The following is a 17,565-nucleotide window of genomic DNA, read 5'->3' on the forward strand; positions in this document are numbered from 1 at the left end:
TTGACACGACTGTCTGTTGGGACTGCGTTAAAGCCATATGTGAGCTGGTCTGGATTAGAAATATTTCTCATCTGATTCTTCTTCTGGCCTCACAAATAACTGGGTCTATACAGCTAGGAGAGGAGGGGAGGCAGTGCAGGATGGAAAGGGCAGCTGGGTAAGGATGAAGGGGACCTCCTGGAGCTGTCAGTGCTCCTAAAAGGAAAGCGTGACATGCTGCATTAGTCAGCTGTTGTTTCTGCCCATTCAGAGAGGCACAGAGCAGCCTCAGCTCTCCCAAACACACTCATTTAATGGTAGTCTGCAGAGCAAGCCTGTTCTAGGACTTACTCATGAGCAAATTGGGCTCAATAATTTCAATTCTTCCCTGTTTTTGGTGTTCTGTGTTTGTGGTTTTCAATTTAGGATGAAATCAGGAAAACAGTTACCAACTGTAGGTATTTTCAAATTAATACCTAATTCCGGAGGGCTTTCAGGCAGTAAGATGTATATTTATTCCTTCTGGCTTTACCACTCCATGGTTCAACTACTCATAGTAAAGCCCTCTGAGGCAATTAAGTAGACCATGACAAAATAAATAGTCTGAGCAGGAGCCCTCAAAGCAGAGGTGCACATCTCAGGAAACCCATTGATCGTGTACATGAAGGCCTTTTGCTTCTGGCAAGTGCAAAACCTGTACTGTCTGACTGGGTTGTTTTGCCTCTGCAGATGAGAAGAGCATGCTACAATACCAGGCATGCGGGATCTGAAAACAATATGCCACAAGTATCTGATAAATGTAGTGTGTCAAGTGTGTGACCTCTGGGTCAAATCCCAGCTTCTGGAAGGTTCTTCCACTTCCACTCTGCATTTTGGCAGAGAAACAAGAAGACAACAGTAGCAGAAGTGCACAGCCAGCCTGGGTTAATGGCAGGTTTATTAAAAATGTTATCTATCACAAACATTTGAAACATACCCAGCAAATTTTATTGTAGTGAAAGATTCAGTAGAAAGGGAGTGTCTGTCAGTGTAGGTGAACCATTGAATTCTGAGAGCTAGCCTGTTGCCACAGCAGACTGCTCACAAAGCCCCAGCATTGCTCAGCATCATTGGGTTCCAATTCATTTTCTGTCTGCCCTTCGCATGAAGCCTCTGGGTCACAATCTTGAGCTTTGGGTTTACATGCATTTACAGTAGGACAGATGACAGGAAGAGGACACATTAGCACCAATGCCTATGGATTTGGGCTCACATCACCTCTGCCACTGCCTGTGCATGGTGCTGGCTCTCCTGGAGAATTAGGTTACAAAAAAAGGTTGTAAGTCTGGCACTTGGAAGGCAAACTGCTCTGCAGTGACCTAGGAACTCTGTGCTACGGGTCACATCTGACTGCCTGTCTCTGAAGGCTGCCCACCAGAGTTATCTTTGTGTGCTTTCTTGCAAGAATGCCTACTTTGCTTTGTCTCTGCTCAAAGTGTTAGGTAGTAACATACATAACCCCCTTGAGACCAGGAAATCAGTGTGATTTCCTTACTGCTGTTCTAGAGCTAAGCACAAACTCTGTAGTTAGCAAATATTATACAAAATGAGTATCTTTAGCAGTTTTGGTGACAATTTTCACATAGCAAAACTTCTACACAAATACAGTGTTCAGAATTATTGATATTCACCAAAAAAAAAAAAAAGAAAAAGGCTTTGGTTAGAAAATCCAAAAGGGTCACATAAAAAAACAAGCTTATAAAAAAGGAAGCCAAAGGAATGTCAAACACTCTACTGGAGTCAGATGAGTGCATAATGAGCCATTAGTTACTTTCCAGTGGTCAAATCTTCCACCTAAGAAGCCCATGTCTCCATCAAGCTGTGTGCCTTTCCTGACGTTCACAGCTGGTCTGCTAGCTCCAGTGCAAGCAGGGTGGAGATAATCCCACATTGTCTTGTTCAAGGCAAAGAGTCTCTTTTCCAGCTGTGAGGTAGAGATTGGCTAACAGGTCACTGGGTGCGAGACACCACTGAGTGCAGCAGTCACACATTTGTTTCTAGTTCATTTATTTCAATAGTGCAGTGGTCTTTACTGTTGGATTTCTTGGTGTGGTTCTCCACTGGTTCTTCTTGCTCCACTTGTACAGGTATATGGTGCTGAAACCCCTTCACTGTTTCTGGTCCACGAGCTTCATTCATGGTCTTCACGCAGCCATTTCTCTGGTAAGCCACAATCTGATGGATGTTAATAGGCTTAGTTTCACAGATCAATGGCACCTATGTGAAAAGCATTAAGATCTGGAATACTGCCACTGTTTGCTGTATGTGCTGGGAGAGGAACTTTGACTTTGAAAGCCTGGGGGCTGTTTTACATTCTCTGGGGTTACCCAGGGCCTCCACAGACTTTCAGGAGCTGTTTCTTGTATACACTGAAGCATCTTTGCACCATCTGGGTAAACAGAAGATGTCCTCTGAGTATGTCAATGTGTAAACTCATACTCACAGTACTAATTGCTTGCATCAGTAAAGTGATGTTAGCAGAGTAATTAAAGACTAGAGTTTGAGGGCTAAGTGTGAAAGGTATGGTCTCAATGGCCAGTATGCTGAGCTGGGGGCACTGCTTGCTCCTAAATGCAGTTACGCAAATCAGTAGGTCATTTACTGTTGCCTTCTGTCTTTTCTTTCTTATAACCCAATAAGCTAACACCTGCCTTTTCAGTCTGCATTGTTTTAAAAGAAATAAAAGAGGATTTTATTGACTGATTCATAAGTTAAATATTGCCAGATGTTCTGGTGGAGAAAATAAGACATAAAGGCTGGCAGAGAAAAAAAGTGGGCTTGCAGCTAAGATAGTTTGGCCTTTGGGTATCCACCACTATCTCCACAAATTACGCAGCCAAAACATATGTCAGAACAAGGGGGTATTTTAACACAGTTGTAGAGTATGGTGCAAAGAAAAATTTCATTACAGATGACTAAATAATCCCATAGGAGGGGTTTTATATTCTTGGAACATCTCTTCCCGAGTTATGAGTGAGTGCTAAACACAGCAATGAAATGCGGGAGGCCTGTGTTATGCAGGAACTCACACTGCTGGCTTCACAACAGATGACAAACCTTACCTTTTGGAGTTGTGTTTAGGGAGCTTTGTAGCTACCTATATGTGTAGCACACACATTCAAACCTAATCTTATCATCAGGTATTGCAAGTGCTAAGTCACTCAGAGGGTAAGACCTTTCTATATAAAATGTGAAAGGGCAAGAATTGTAAATGCATGTTGCAGGAAGGCTTGCGAGTGAGAGTTACCAGAAAGACTTTCTGCAAACCAGGAGGAATACTAATAGGAATAGAACTTAGCTATTAATACTGTTCTCCTTTGCTGAATGCTAGGAATGATGCAGAGAAACGAAACATGCCTTGTGAAAATCCTGCTTAAATCACTCTGGTTTTGTGGAAGAAAGCTGCTGAGAGTCTGACATAAGCTGAAGTAGTTGGAAATTAGCAATTCCAGGTGTGATGGGCTTGTGGAATTAGGAATCTCCCTTGTCAAGGGAAGAGCATGAGGCGTTCTTGGTATATGGAAAGACTGAGTGATGCATGCCAAAGAGGGAGGTAAAAAAGAGGGAGGTAAGATAGAGGGAGGTAAAAAAGAGGGAGGCAGGGGCAGAATATTTCTGTATATGTGGTGTACGGAATGAGATCTAGGGAAGTAAAAACAAAGATGTAAGAAGGGACTCATACTGAATGTAGAAGGCATGAATGTGGCTGAAAATGCGGTCTAGAATGGAGCTGCAGTGTGCTTGTACTAGTTCAGAAGGGCAATTGTTGCAGTGGTGGCTTCAGGTTTTGCTAACACAGAGGCTTGAAACACGCATGGTAGCTGCTTTTGTTGTTCTCTTATAGATACCTTTACCTCCCCTTACGCACACCTTTGTCCTTGCTCTGCTGCTGGTGACATTTTCAGAAGGACAACTTAGTGGCCAGTCAGGACTTGGGTAGTGCCTGTGAGACTCCAGGTCCAGCATTTACAGGGTAGTGCAGCTGCTTCTCCTGTTCCTAGCTCTGCTGGATGGTAAGCTTGGAACTTGAATAGCTTTCTGCATGACCTCGTGGAAAAGGCTCCCTCCACCCCACCTGCCTGAGCACAGAACATTGCTCAGTTCTGCCCTGTCTCTGAACCCCTTTTCTAAACTGGGTGAAGCAGCTGTGGGCTCCATGCTGTAGGATGGCACTGCCAGCACCCCTGCTCCTGCCATAGTTACCTCGTCCCCATCCTTGATGAACTCCTTCCGGCAGATGTGGGCCATGATCCCTGCAGCCAGTGCATCCCCCAGGACATTGATCATTGTTCTGAACCTGTCTCTGGAAAATGGAAAAGGAAAGGCAAGTTGCTGTTATTTGGGTACATTCCTCTGCCCTGTCACTGCATCAGTCATAGCTGAGGGCCAGTTTCACTTACTTTGAGCTAATGAGCTCAGAAATGGTAGTGAGGAGTTTGGTACAGGGCTGCCACTAGTTACTGAGCTGCTCAGGTGGGCTTTCCAGTCTCTTCTCAGCAAGGAGCACTGAGCAGCCACATTTTTAACTGAGCTAGCCAGAGCAGCTATGCCTCCTTATAAATGCAAGCTGATTTAGCACTAAAAGCTTTCATGCAGCAGCTCAAGACTAACTTAATTTATAAATCTGGGTTATAAAATAGAGGGTCAAAAATCTCCAGATGTTTGGTTTATGAAAGTCAGTGACAGTCCAGCATCAACAGTGCCCAGATTTCTGATCTGATATCTTAATATAGAAAGTCTGAAACCTTGTCCTGATTCTTTTTTCTTTCAGACAGTTTAGACATGTGCCCTCTGCATGCAGAATTGGAGCAGCTGCTTGCTTAATTACCATGCAAGTTCCAGCATGGAAGGTTATTTACAGTTGCAAGTACCCCCAGCTATAGTATTCCACAGCTTATACCATGGCTGTTGACTTGAGGACCCAATCCTGCCCTCATTTGCTGAGTCCATTTTTCTAATTCCTGCTGTTCTGATTTTGCATTTTACTTTCAGGAAAATTCCCACAAGAATATGTTAAGCAGGGAAAGACACTGTTACAGCAAACAAAAATAGACGTTCCTGTCATACACAGGCTGTTTTCCTTGCTTGATCATCAGATTTTGATTCTTGGAAAGACATTCTGAGTTGTTCATTTTCGATTGTGCCAAGAGTTGAGGAGAAGCTGTAGGAGCAGAGATTAAGAGTTTGGGCTCCCTTTTGGGCTCTGATGAGTGTTTCTTGAAGATAGGGTTTTTCTGAAGAACAAGTGCACCACACTGAAACCCTGCACCATGTGTGTGTAGAACTGCACCGCACACCATGGCCATTTCTCCACTAAGAGGCCAAGCTGCTGCTATTTCAATGCAAGCACGTGAGTCAGGTGTTGCAGTGCTATTCTAGCTTTAGGTTATACTATTAAAGACGCCAACGTTTTCTCTCATGTTTAATAAACTAGCTGAGAAATGTTTTGATTTCCTCCTTGTATCCCCAGACATCAGCTGAAGGTACAAAGCTCACATGCCTCTTATGGCTACCTAAATGAGTTGCAGTACCTGCAGTGCATTGTAATGGGGATTTCAGTCTAATGAGATGAGTCTTCTTTAAGCCTTCTTCATACTCCAGCACTTCCAAAACTAATGCTGAAAATATTAAACGTGTCGTCCACGCTGACACTTTGCATCTGCAGGCTATTGAAACCATCAAGTGCCAAAACAGAGAAATACACTTTTCCTATGAAAGGTCATCTACAGAAGACAGAAAACTGGATCTGTTCCTTGCTCACTTTTTACTACCATCTGGAACTACAGCCTGAAAAAGTTCTCTGTCTGTTGTTTTGAGAAGTTCTGTCAAACAAAAAAAGCCTCGTTCCCATATATGCTGGAAGGTTTACTGGAAAAACAGGGAAATGTTGATGGTGCAAGAGCTGGGTGAAAACTGAGAGATGCAGAGGGAAAGGCTTTTGTAATACAGCTTGAAATACTTCGATTTGGTTGTGCTTCATTAACTGTTGATCTTCAGTGATTAGCATTAGAAAGGCTACTTCAGCAGAATCTGAACTGCCGTTTCCAAATTGAGGTGTTCACAGCAGATGCTATTTAGCCTTCACAGAAGAGTATTCTTGATAATCTTAAAATAAAATGCCTTAAAATCTGCATGCAACACAACACATGCGTAATAATAATGACAACAACCACTGCAATAATAATATTACACTGAACAGGAAAGTAAATAATTTCTTCTCACAATTCTTTGTACAAAAGAAACCACTGGCTTAAAATGGAATAACATAGGATATGTAACAGAATGACCTTCTAACACATTATTACCCAGAACCTTGCTGTAATTTAACTCCACTGTGTTAATAGGGATATATTGTAGAGGTTGAACAGAAAAGAGTGTAGACTCTTTCCTTGTGGATGCATATGCTAGTTGTGTAGTTAACTGAAATGCTAATGAGCTAGAGATGAGAATCTTACAATTCATCTTCCTAGACTATTCAACATTGATCAAATTATAGACTTTTATATACAAGTTAGGAGTTTGGATCAAGCACTCCATATGAACTTTCGAAACGACTCTTCTCATGAGTCACCTGATTCTCTTTTATTCTGCATTATGTTTTAGCCTTTGCTTCTGCTGTTAAATCCTCAGTGAATAACCTTCCTCCAGAATGGCTGTGCTTGCAAATGGCTGTGGAGCTGCTTCCCTTGCCTGACTATCCTTCTGGATAAAAATCCTTCTTAAATTTACCCATGATCTGACTTAAGGTAGTTAACTTTGCAGCTTCATCCTCCCTTACATCAAAAACTGCTGTAGTGATCTTTTTCAGCCTGCTCTGGTTTTAGGCTAAACAAACTGCAATGCTTCAGCCTTTCCATGTAGCTCCTATTGCCTATGTCCCATCCTGACTCTCTCATTTGTCGATGTCCTTTTGCAATATAACATCCACTTGGAGTGTTTTATTTGAGGCCACCTTAGCACCATTTCAAACCAAGTAATTACTTCCCATGCCTGTTATGCATACCTGTATTACTACAGTCCTGGAGATCATTTGCCTTTTTAGCTTAATGTTACTTACAGTGCCCAGTCAACAGCAATAATCAGTGTGATGTCATCTGTTGGGAGCCCAACCGAGGTCAGAACAATGACCATTGTCACCAGGCCAGCTTGGGGGATCCCTGCAGCACCTATGCTGGCAGCTGTTGCTGTGATACTGAAAGAAAGAAAGAAAGAAAGAAAGAAAGAAAGAAAGAAAGAAAGAAAGAAAGAAAGAAAGAAAGAAAGAAAGAAAGAAAGAAAGAAAGAAAGAAAGGAAAGAAGGAAGGAAGGAAGGAAGGAAGGAAGGAAGGAAGGAAGGAAGGAAGGAAGGAAGGAAGGAAGGAAGGAAGGAAGGAAGGAAGGAAGGAAGGGAGTGTTACCTTGGCCTGCAAGAAGCCACACCATGTTTCTACAGGAGCTTTCCTAAACCCTAATCCTTCTTCCACAAGCCACTGCACACAAGTGCCAGTGTCTTGTGGACAGAGGCCAGCTCAGAGAGCAATAACAGGCCAAACTGCCTTCCCAGTGCTAAACTCTCATCCTGTACCTTTGCCACCTTGGCACTGATGGAGCAGTTGTTTTACCTCTTAATATCACAAATGCAGAGAAAGGAGGGCAGCCAGGCTGTGGGCTTCTCTGAGCTACATCAGCTTCTCGTGGGTCATGGCACCAGGCAGCACTGTGTGCCACAAATCTGCCAACACTCCTCATCACTGCTTCAACCTTGGCAGTATTGCTCCCAGCAGATATCTCTGAGGCATCAGCAGCAATTCCTGTGCCAGGCAAATCCACGTCTGCTGTGGCTAGGGCCATTAATGCCAACCCATCACCAAGAGGCTGTGCCAGCAGTGAAGGCCTTGAATAGCACAAACTTTGCATGCTTAGATTTAAACATGGAGCATGTGTGAATGTGGCTGCACCTCTTCAGTTTCTGGAAAGTATTTTTACTTGACCTTCACACCATTTTTTCATTAAGGCAAGCAAAAATGAATGGAGGACCAAGGCAAGAGTGGACCCGGCAGGCTTAGCATTTTTTCCTCATAATACTGTTATTAGAGGAAGGATTTAATTCCTTTTTACAGGAGAAAAAATGACTGGATATACTCATTTCCACCCATCTGGCCACTTGCAGGAGCTGGGCCATCCAGCAGAAAGGCCAAACCCAAATGCTGATGAATGTGAAAGGGATGACACAAAGCACACAGGCTGATAATCCACTGCACCCGTCAGCCTCAGTGCCAGAGTTTTTGGCAGGCAGCTAGGTCTCATTAACCTCTTAGGATGGAAAACGAGGGTAACAGGATTCATCCATATGGCAACTGAGACACAGATATCCAGCTGAATGATGTACCAGCAGGGCAGCATAAGTATTTACAGCTAGAGCTCTTTCCAACAGAGGGAAAACCAAATTTGCCTGCGGGTGTGATGAAAGAAAGACTTAACAGTGCACTTTGGAAAAGCTAGCTTGTATAGCATTGTAACAGAACACAGAGAGAAAGGAAAGGGCAGAAGCTCAGCAGGTAAATACAATGACCACTAAAAGGGTTTGAAGTCAGTGCTACATACTGGCTATCTGATTAGGGCTGCCTCTGTCTCTTCAGTCAGTTCAGGCCACAAAGTCTCATGACCTTCATTGGGAGCAAACCCAGGAATGTTCAACTAAGATTGTACAGAGAAACTCATCTACTATTTCATTCAATTTTGACCTTAATCTAGCTGCTTCTTCCCTTGATCTGCTAAATCAATGGGAATAAAATCTTTGCTCTCCTTTTCTGCTACATCTAGATTTGCATAATCACAAGTCTCTGGGTCCTAAGCTATTAAGGTCTGGGGCAGCTTTGGCCCATAGAATACAGTTAGAATTCAGCTTCAGATATTCAAGGTACTGAATTCTTTGTGATTTTCTATTTATCTCCTTCTTTTGCAAGTCTTTTTATTTATTTTCCTTCCCTGGATTTTTCCAATCTTCATTTGTATTTTCCTTCAGCTATCTTTAATCCTCTCTGGTCCATATGTACAAGCAGTTAATGTGGGGAGTGAAAATGAAAGGTTAAAATAGGGTTCTGCTAAGAGAAATCTAGGACTTATCTTCTTCCCACTTACTATCACTCTCCTTCTCTTTAATTTCTCAAATCACCATTCACTACTTCAAGATGTATGTAATGTCTGCCCATCCTCTGGGCCCAAATTTGAGCACAGTATTTTTCAGAGAGAGATTAGATTCTGAAGCAGGACCTCATATGGCCACAGTTTAATTCTCCTGCTTGTAGTTTAACCAGATCTTGCCAGAAGCCCCTTAGCACACAGCTGTCACCTGGGTTTAGTTTCAGGACTCTCCTCTTCTTGTCAGGAAGTTTTTCAAGTCCAGTAGAAGACAGACAAGGCTCCGAAGAGTAAACAGGGCAGTGATGAGGTCACGTAGTGAATAGGTAAGTGGATTTCAAATACGTTACACAAGGCTCTGGCTCTGAGCAATATCTTTGTAATCATTTTTTCCTTGCTGGACACCTGCAGGTCTCACTCCCTGGGGCATTCTTTGGCAGTTCCAGGAGTTATTCCGGCTTCAGCACTACCTACTGCAAACATGGCTGCTTATGAGGTTTTCTGCTTTAAGCAAACAGCTGAGAAGACATTAAAAAATATGAGTGAAATGGCTTGCCCTGCCAGGAGCAGATGTCCTCCTTCCCTGTTCCCCTGATCCTCCAAGGTCTGACAAAGAGCCTTCTAACACACACTAGTCCTGTTACCTGACACAGGAGTTCTAGTTTTGCAATTTTTTTAATCCTTTTTCTCTCATGTAATGATGAAAAGCAGGCTTAAAACTGAAAACAATTCTGACACTTAAAATAGTGTTTTAAACACCAATAATAATAATAATAATAGCAAAATGTACCTGTCCTAGTAAATGATCAATGGCTTGCCTGAAAGTAAAAATGAGGCAGTTGTCCTCTAACAGAAGCATGTTTCCTGGTGCCCACATGTTCCATTGGTCAGGAGGACCAGTGCCATTCTGGGATGCATTAGAAGGGCTGTGGTTGGTAGGTCAAGAGAGGTTCTCCTCCCCCTCTTCTTTGCCCTGGTGAGGCTACATCTGGAGTATGGTGTCCAGTTCTGGGCCCCCCAGTTCAAGAAGTACATAGAACTGTTTGAGAGAGTCTGGCACAGAGCCACAAAGATGATGAAGAGAATGGAACATTGCTGTTCCGAGGAGAGCCTGAGGGAGCTGAGGCTCTTTAGCTTGGAGAGGAGACTGAGAAGCAACCTCATTCATGTTTATAAAGATGTAAAGGGTGAGTGCCAAGAGGATGGAGCCAGGCTCTGCTTGGTGATGCCTGATGACAGGACGAGGGGCAATGGATGGAAGCTGAGGCACAGGAAATTTTATGTAAATATGAGGAGGATTTTTTGACCTATGAGGGTGACAGAACAGTGGAACAGGCTGCCCAGGGGGCTTGTGGAACAGCTCTGCTATGAGGACAGGCTGGGTCTCTTCAGCCTGGAGAAGAGAAGGCTTCAAGGAGACCTTGTGGTAGCTTTCCAGTGTCTGAAGGGGGCCTACAGAAAGGCTGGGGTGGGACTATTGACAAGGTCTTGTAATGACAGGATGAGGAGCAATGGGTTTGAACTGGCGGTGGTGAGATCTAACCTAGATGTTAGGAAGAAGCTCTTTACAGTGACAGTAGTGAAACACTGTAAGAGGTTGCCCAGGGAGGTTGTGGCTGCTCCCTCTCTGGAGGTGTTCAAAGCTAGGTTAGATGAGGCCTTGAGTGACCTGTTCCACTGGGAGGTGTCCCTGCCTATGGCAGGAGCTTGGAAGTAGATGATCTTTGATGTCCCTTCCAACCTAAACCATTCTGTGATATCCAAGACCCACCTGGATGCGACCCTGTATGATCTGGTGTGCTAGTTCGAGCCTAGCTAGAATATTGCAGTGAGAAGAATTAGATTATGGGCTGTGAAAGGGAGACAATGCTGATGTCTACTTCACTCATAGGTTTGCCAAAATGTACAAAAACAAGAACACAAACATAGATAACAGAGTTTGCTCTCTGGTTTTGGGCTGCACTTCTCTCTCTCTAACCTGCGGTCTGTGTGACTAATCCTGCTTCCTAACCCCCCCTGGCTGATCTTCCAAACTCACCTTGAACGGAAGGCAAAGTCTGAGATAAGGTAGAGGGGTGGAGAGGAGGTGGAAGGGTGGTTGGGAGTCCCTCCTGGGGACTCAGATTTCTGGGAGGGGTGTTGTGTTTCTGTATTACCTTTTAACTTGTATATTTCTGTGTATAGCAGTATATACTGTAAATATCTGCTTGTATATTCTGCTAGCTGTAAATATAGCTTCATTTTTTACATTTCCAGCTCTGCTGAGTCTAGTCTGGGTGAGTTTCTTAAGTGGGAGGTGGGGTGGGTAGCACCCAAACCATCACATCTGGTATAGGCGATCCTGCTCTGGTAGAGAGGTTGGACTGGGTGATCTTCTGAGGTGCCTCCCAGTCCTTGACATTTTGTGATTCTATGATTCTGTTGAACAGTACCAGTATGATTTGTCCTTGTACAGTTCCTGCTTTCTGCATTACTTAGAACTAACTATCCTACAAGAAGTGCATCCTTGGGGAAGGCAAAGGTGGGCTTTGTTCTGAGCACTGCCTCATACTGCAATTGTCAGTGTCAGGCCCAGCAAGAGCAGCAAACAGCAGCACATGGAGTCTGAGGCTCTCACCTTATAGTGATGATCTGCCCGAAGTCCAGCTCATAGTTGTTCACCTGGGCAATGAAGATGGCAGCCACGGCCTCGTACAGAGCTGTCCCATCCATGTTGATGGTGGCTCCCACGGGCAGCACGAACCTCGCGATCCTCCTGTCCACGTGGTTGTTCTCCAGCAAGCACTTGAAAGTGATAGGCAGTGTGGCTGAGCTGCAAAGCAGCAGAGCAGTGTACAGTGAGTTGCTTTTATTTCTGGGGAATTGAACAAACTGCCGTGAACCCTTTTCAGGAAGGGTAAGTTTTACACCAACCAGCTGAGCACTGCTGCTTCCTCCTTGGTCTACACATTCTCTGACCTGCAACTTACTCCTTTGGTGGGGGAGGATAAAGACAGCCTAAAGACATTTACTGCAGCTTTTGCTTTCTCAGAATTAAAAAATGTCATCCTCTCTTCCCTCCTTCTGAGAGACACAAATCCCACAGGGGATTTCTCACACACGAGACAGGAGAAACACTCTGCACAGCTTATTAGTACAATCTCTTAAAACTCTTGTGCACTCCTGGTTGGCAAAAAAGTTTCCTTTCAGGCCTTCTGAGATAGAAACCCATTTTTAAATAGCAAGAGTAATCATAAATAAAGGAAGGGTTATAAAATAAGACTCTCAACTCCCTGTACTGAAAGGCTATATCCTTAGAGACTTAGTGAATGCTGACAGTAATTAGATGACCAGTTTGTGCAACGATGGCAGTGAGAGTTTACAAAAGCTTGGAATGCTGCTTGGGTTGAACTCTAAAACACCCCAGTGGGCAACAGCTCTGACCAAGAAACTGCTCCTGGCTACAGAATGCATTAATGCAGTAACATGCACCTCATGCAAAAGCAGTGTAGGGAAAGATCTCACCGGTAGCATGCCTAGGCAGAAAACCTGCAGACCACACTCCTGTATTCAGCCATTTACAACCCCATTGCTCTCTGGGACAGATCTGCCCATGCCCTTTGTGTGATCACAGAAAGAGTGATTGGCCATTGGAATGGGCTGCCCGAGGAGGAGGCGGAGTGTTTAAAAGGAGAGGTGTTTAAGAGGGGACTGCTTGTGCCATGGGTTAGTTAATTACACGGTGTTAGGTGATAGGCTGGACTTGATGATCTCAGAGGTCTTTTCCATCCTGGTTAATTCTTTGATTCTATGATCAGACAGCAGTCAACTGAATGTAGGTCAGGTCATCACATGTACAGATGTGGAGATGTAAATATGTATGTGGGTGGAGCATTGTGGAATGCAGTGGAATTCCAAGGTTACTTCTTCAAAGTCATAAGCAGTTCTGGGGAAACATCAGCATCATGATACTGAGGCCTTTAGTATTTATCTGTTCTCTTGTGATCTGCATGCCCCAAGTCACAGAATCCAGCATCTGTCCACTAGTTTGGGCAATCTGGCTCTAACATCTTATCATCGAATCATCGAATCATAGAATGTTTTAGGTTGGGAGGACCTCAAAGCTCATCCAGTTCCAACCCCCTGCCATAGGCAGGGACACCTCCCACTAGAATCTGGCCTTGAACACCTCCAGGGAGGGAGCATCCACAACCTCCCTGGGCAACCCTCACTGTAGACAACTTATTCCTAACATCCAGTTTAAATCGCCCCTCTGCCAGTTCAAACCCATTACCCCTCATCCTGTCACAAGACTTTGTAAATAGTCCCACCCCAGCCTTCCTGTAGGCCCCCTTCAGATACTGGAAAGCTACTACAAGGTCTCCTTGAAGCCTTCTCTTCTCCAGGCTGTCCTTGCATGAGAGGTGCTCCAGCATTCTGAACCACTAACTGTTCTTTGTTGAAGATAAGACGTTTGACATACAAATGAGTTCTCAGTTGTTACAAAGGATGTACAAAAGCACAGAGAGATTCCAAAAACTTTGCAGTTATGATCCCCAGTTTGCAGGAATGCATTAGCAAAGTGTTTCTATGTGTAGGAATTGTCATTTTATGTTTCTGCAAGCTGCTGTTTTAGGAAAGCAGCAGGGTTTGGAAAGGAAAAGCAGCTTCCTGCAGTAGAGACATGGAAGGAAAAGGCAAGTCCAGGCTTTCATTATGGTATCTCTGTTTTCTGTAACCTTCCAGTCTGGATGGCAAATGATTTACTACAGACTGACAGTCACTGCCCTGATAATCTGGATAAAAGTAATTCTCTATGTACACAAATAAACTGAAAGGGCAAAGAATTGAAATCTCATTACCTCTGCTCCCTGAAGTATATTAAACTTCTGCTTTCCAGCGTTTCTAATACTGAATCAGTATTTACTTTGAACAGCTCACACAGCACAGCAGAAGTCCCCAAAGTACCCATCAGATGGGATTTCTCTTGGGCATGTCTAACGTTTTTCACACATTCATTTGTGAATGACTGAAATCCTGCATGCATTGTTTACCTTTAAATGTTCATAAAATATAAAAAAGGGGGAGGCAGGCTTATAGATAATGTAGACCTGAAACCCCTGGAGTAGCTCCAGCTGGGAGCAGACTGCTGTAGGACCACTTCTAGATGTTCCTAAGTATGGCCACGACCAGGAAGCAATCACTAAACCTACTGTTCCTTGTCTCCCCTCCCTGCAGCTACTTCATCTGTGAGGGGCTTGCTTCTTGCTATTTTCAAAGGCTTCATTGAATCACAGAACGTTAGGGGTTGGAAGGAACCTTGAAAGATCATCCAGTTCAACTTCCCTGCCAGAGCAGGATCACCTGTACTAGATCACACAGGAACACATCCAAGTGAATCTTGAATATTTCTAGACAGGGAGACTACACAACCTCCCTGGGCAGCCTGTTCCAATGTCATACTCACAAGTCAAAAATTCTGCCTCATGTTTACATGGAAATTCCTATGCCTCAACTTCCACCCATTGCCCCTTGTCTTGTTGTTGGGCATCACTGAGTAGAGCCTGGCTCCATCCTCCTGGCACTCACCTTTACATCTTTATAAACATGAATGAGGTCACCCCTCAGGCTCCTCCTCTCCAAACTAAAGAGCCTCAGCTCCCTCAGACTCTCCTTGTGTGGAAGAGAAGCTGAGAGAGGTGAGACTGGGCCCAGCTCAGGGAAGGCTGAGGTAAATCTCATCATTGTATATAAAGGTCTGATGGGAGAGTGTAAAGAAGAATCATAGAATCATAGAATCATAGAATCAACCAGGTTGGAAGAGACCTCCAAGATCATCCAGTCCAACCTATGGAAGAGACCTCCAAGATCATCCAGTCCAACCTATCACCCAGCCCTATCCAGTCAACTAGACCATGGCACTAAGTGCCTCATCCAGGCTTTTCTTGAAGACCCCCAGGGACGGTGCCTCCACCACCTCCCTGGGCAGCCCATTCCAATGGGAAATCACTCTCTCTGTGAAGAACTTCTTCCTAACATCAGCCTATACCTACCCTGGCACAACTTCAGACTGTGTCCCCTTGTTCTAAGACAAATCAAGGATCTCCTCAGTGATGCTGAGATCCAAGAAATTCTGTTTAAACATAAGAAAAAATATTTTACTATTTGTGAGCACTGGAACAGGGAGCCATTTGTGATGAAACTCTGTCTGATTATTTTTGGGGGGGGGGGGGGGGCGAGAAGAGAAGGAAAAGGTCATCTTGCAAGTCCTTTTCACCACAGAATTTTAAACCTCAATGTCTTTTTTGGTCTGAAGCTGTGAAATAGGCTGATCCTCCAACTCAGCTGAGATGTGACAACAACCATGCCACACAATCCTTTAATACTGATGGCACAGCCAGCAAACCCTGTGTCTGTTCCACTGTTGCAAAGTACCCCACTTCTAATCCTCTGCATTATCTCGTGGAGTCAGGCATGTCTTTCACTTTAATGTTGTGATGTTAAAAGTACAATTTCTAGGGCATGGATTTAGGTGTTGGTTTCATTGTTTGGTAAATGTTATCATAAAAAATAAAATGGGCAGAATGTAAGTGCAAGATGATGGAAAACATTAGGCAAAATACTGAAAGGAAGCACATTTGCAGGTCACAAATTCTTGTTCCTTCCTCACACAGACAACCACTATACTGAGTTTCACTCCAGTTTCTGACGCCACACAGTATCACAGTATCACAGTATCACCAAGGTTGGAAGAGACCTCACAGATCATCAAGTCCAACCCTTTACCACAGTGCCCAAGGCTAGACCATGGCACCAAGTGCCACATCCAACCTTTCTTAGAGCTAGCAGACTCTGTCCTAACCACTCCTATTGACAGCCTTCCCAGAGCTCATTGTTCAGATGAGAAATTGAATTTATTATCTAGAAGTATTCTTCTCACTTTACACTACATTTGCCTTTATGTGCTCTATGCCCTTGTCCAGCTGATACAACACACGTTGAGTTTTGCCCTGCCTCAGCCTGGATCTGATTTTTTTAAGTCTTCTCTTACAAGATTGTTGCTTTTCATCCCTGGTTACCCTTTCAACACCTTCTTCAATCTGAATGAAATTTACCTGAATGTAGATGATAATAGCTGTATGAAGCATGCTAGGCAAGGCTATCTGCTCAGCCTGGGTCATTTTTACTCATAAAGTGTCATCTGGCACACCTCAGAGACCAGTGTCATATTTAAGACTCTGCCTACTGGTGACTTACAGATGGCAACAAACCAAAAAGGTATATTTTTAATCATTTTTCAGACACATTAATATATCATTTAATTAATATGTAATTCTCAGATAAATACTCTCATTTTCTTTCCAGTTCAATTATGTCAAGTTTGTTTTCATCTCATGTTGGAGCAGTAACATGAAAGCCTGACAAGTAACATTTATTAGGAGGAAAAAATACTCTGAAGCACTGATCTTAATCTGTTCTTTTAAAAACTGCCCTCAAGCTCTCAGCTAAGAGGAGACATATCTTCTCCCAGCACTCACTCTAACAATTAAAAAGACATTTTAAAAGTCTTATCTCAATTTTGGGATAAAATGCTGCAGCTGCAGAAACTAAGCATCAGTTAATGCTGGATCAGGCCAAGCTCTTACTGGTGTGAGCCACAAAGCCAGCGAGTCCCCATGAAGAACAGCTGTTCAGCCTGCTCTGTTTATCTTACCATTCAAATAGATTTTGATATTTGCTTCAAAAAATCAACAAACTGACCTCATCTCCCTTAGGCTAAATCTGCCTTTAATTTACACCATGCAAGAGCCAAGATCTTCGAGTTTCATAATCAGCAAACCCCTTGAAAAACTCAAGGAGTATTGTTTGTCTTCAGAGATGAAGAAAACTGCTTCTTTTGATGGGGTGTGCCTCTGAAAAGATGCTGCTTTAATTCAGTAATGATATGGGAAGATGACCTAGAAAAATAATATTCCCTCTTGCCACTGGAATGAGGAAAGCTAAGCTCCAGAGGAATTTTGACTGCAAGACAAACCATGCATTTGCATTACAGTAAGAGGTGACAAGATCAGGAGGATGTGTTGGGTAGAAAGCCGCAAATCTGAAACCCACAGTTCTGCAGCCTGGACACCAGAAAGCAGGGCAAGGTGGGCAGTAGCAGCCATGCTGCACACACCTTACTGAGGTGTGTACCGTGCCATGGATGCCTGCTGCCAATGCCAGCCCCTGCTGGGGCCCAGGGTTTGGCCACAGGGGCTGGCTGACCAGGTGACTGGTGAAGGGATTGGTGTTAGTTATAGGGAACAAGCACATTGTGCCCTAAACTGTGCACCAAAGGAACAAGAGATCTTCTCCTCCGTCCCTGCCTCTCCAGTTAATGCCTGTGCAAACTGCAATATTGCTGGGGCTGAGATTTATGGAGAAATATAAGGGGAGTGAAATGGGGTC

The 17,565-nt window shown here is 43.8% G+C and overlaps 1 protein-coding gene across 1 annotated transcript in view; it reads right to left on the minus strand.

Moving 5' to 3' along the window:
* Window positions 1–2,001: 2,001 nt before the first annotated feature.
* Window positions 2,002–17,565, minus strand: part of SLC1A7 (solute carrier family 1 member 7) — a 57,800-nt gene continuing 42,236 nt past the window's right edge. The window contains exons 8-11 of the mRNA XM_064147395.1: window positions 11,756–11,950; window positions 7,076–7,210; window positions 4,222–4,321; window positions 2,002–2,235 (exon numbers count right to left, since the gene is read on the minus strand). Of these exons, the coding sequence (XP_064003465.1) occupies window positions 2,002–2,235; window positions 4,222–4,321; window positions 7,076–7,210; window positions 11,756–11,950 (664 nt within the window). The remainder of the gene's footprint in view (window positions 2,236–4,221; window positions 4,322–7,075; window positions 7,211–11,755; window positions 11,951–17,565) is intronic.

Source organism: Pogoniulus pusillus, chromosome 8, assembly GCF_015220805.1.
Source record: "Pogoniulus pusillus isolate bPogPus1 chromosome 8, bPogPus1.pri, whole genome shotgun sequence".
In the NCBI taxonomy this organism is placed as follows: Eukaryota; Metazoa; Chordata; class Aves; order Piciformes; family Lybiidae; genus Pogoniulus; species Pogoniulus pusillus.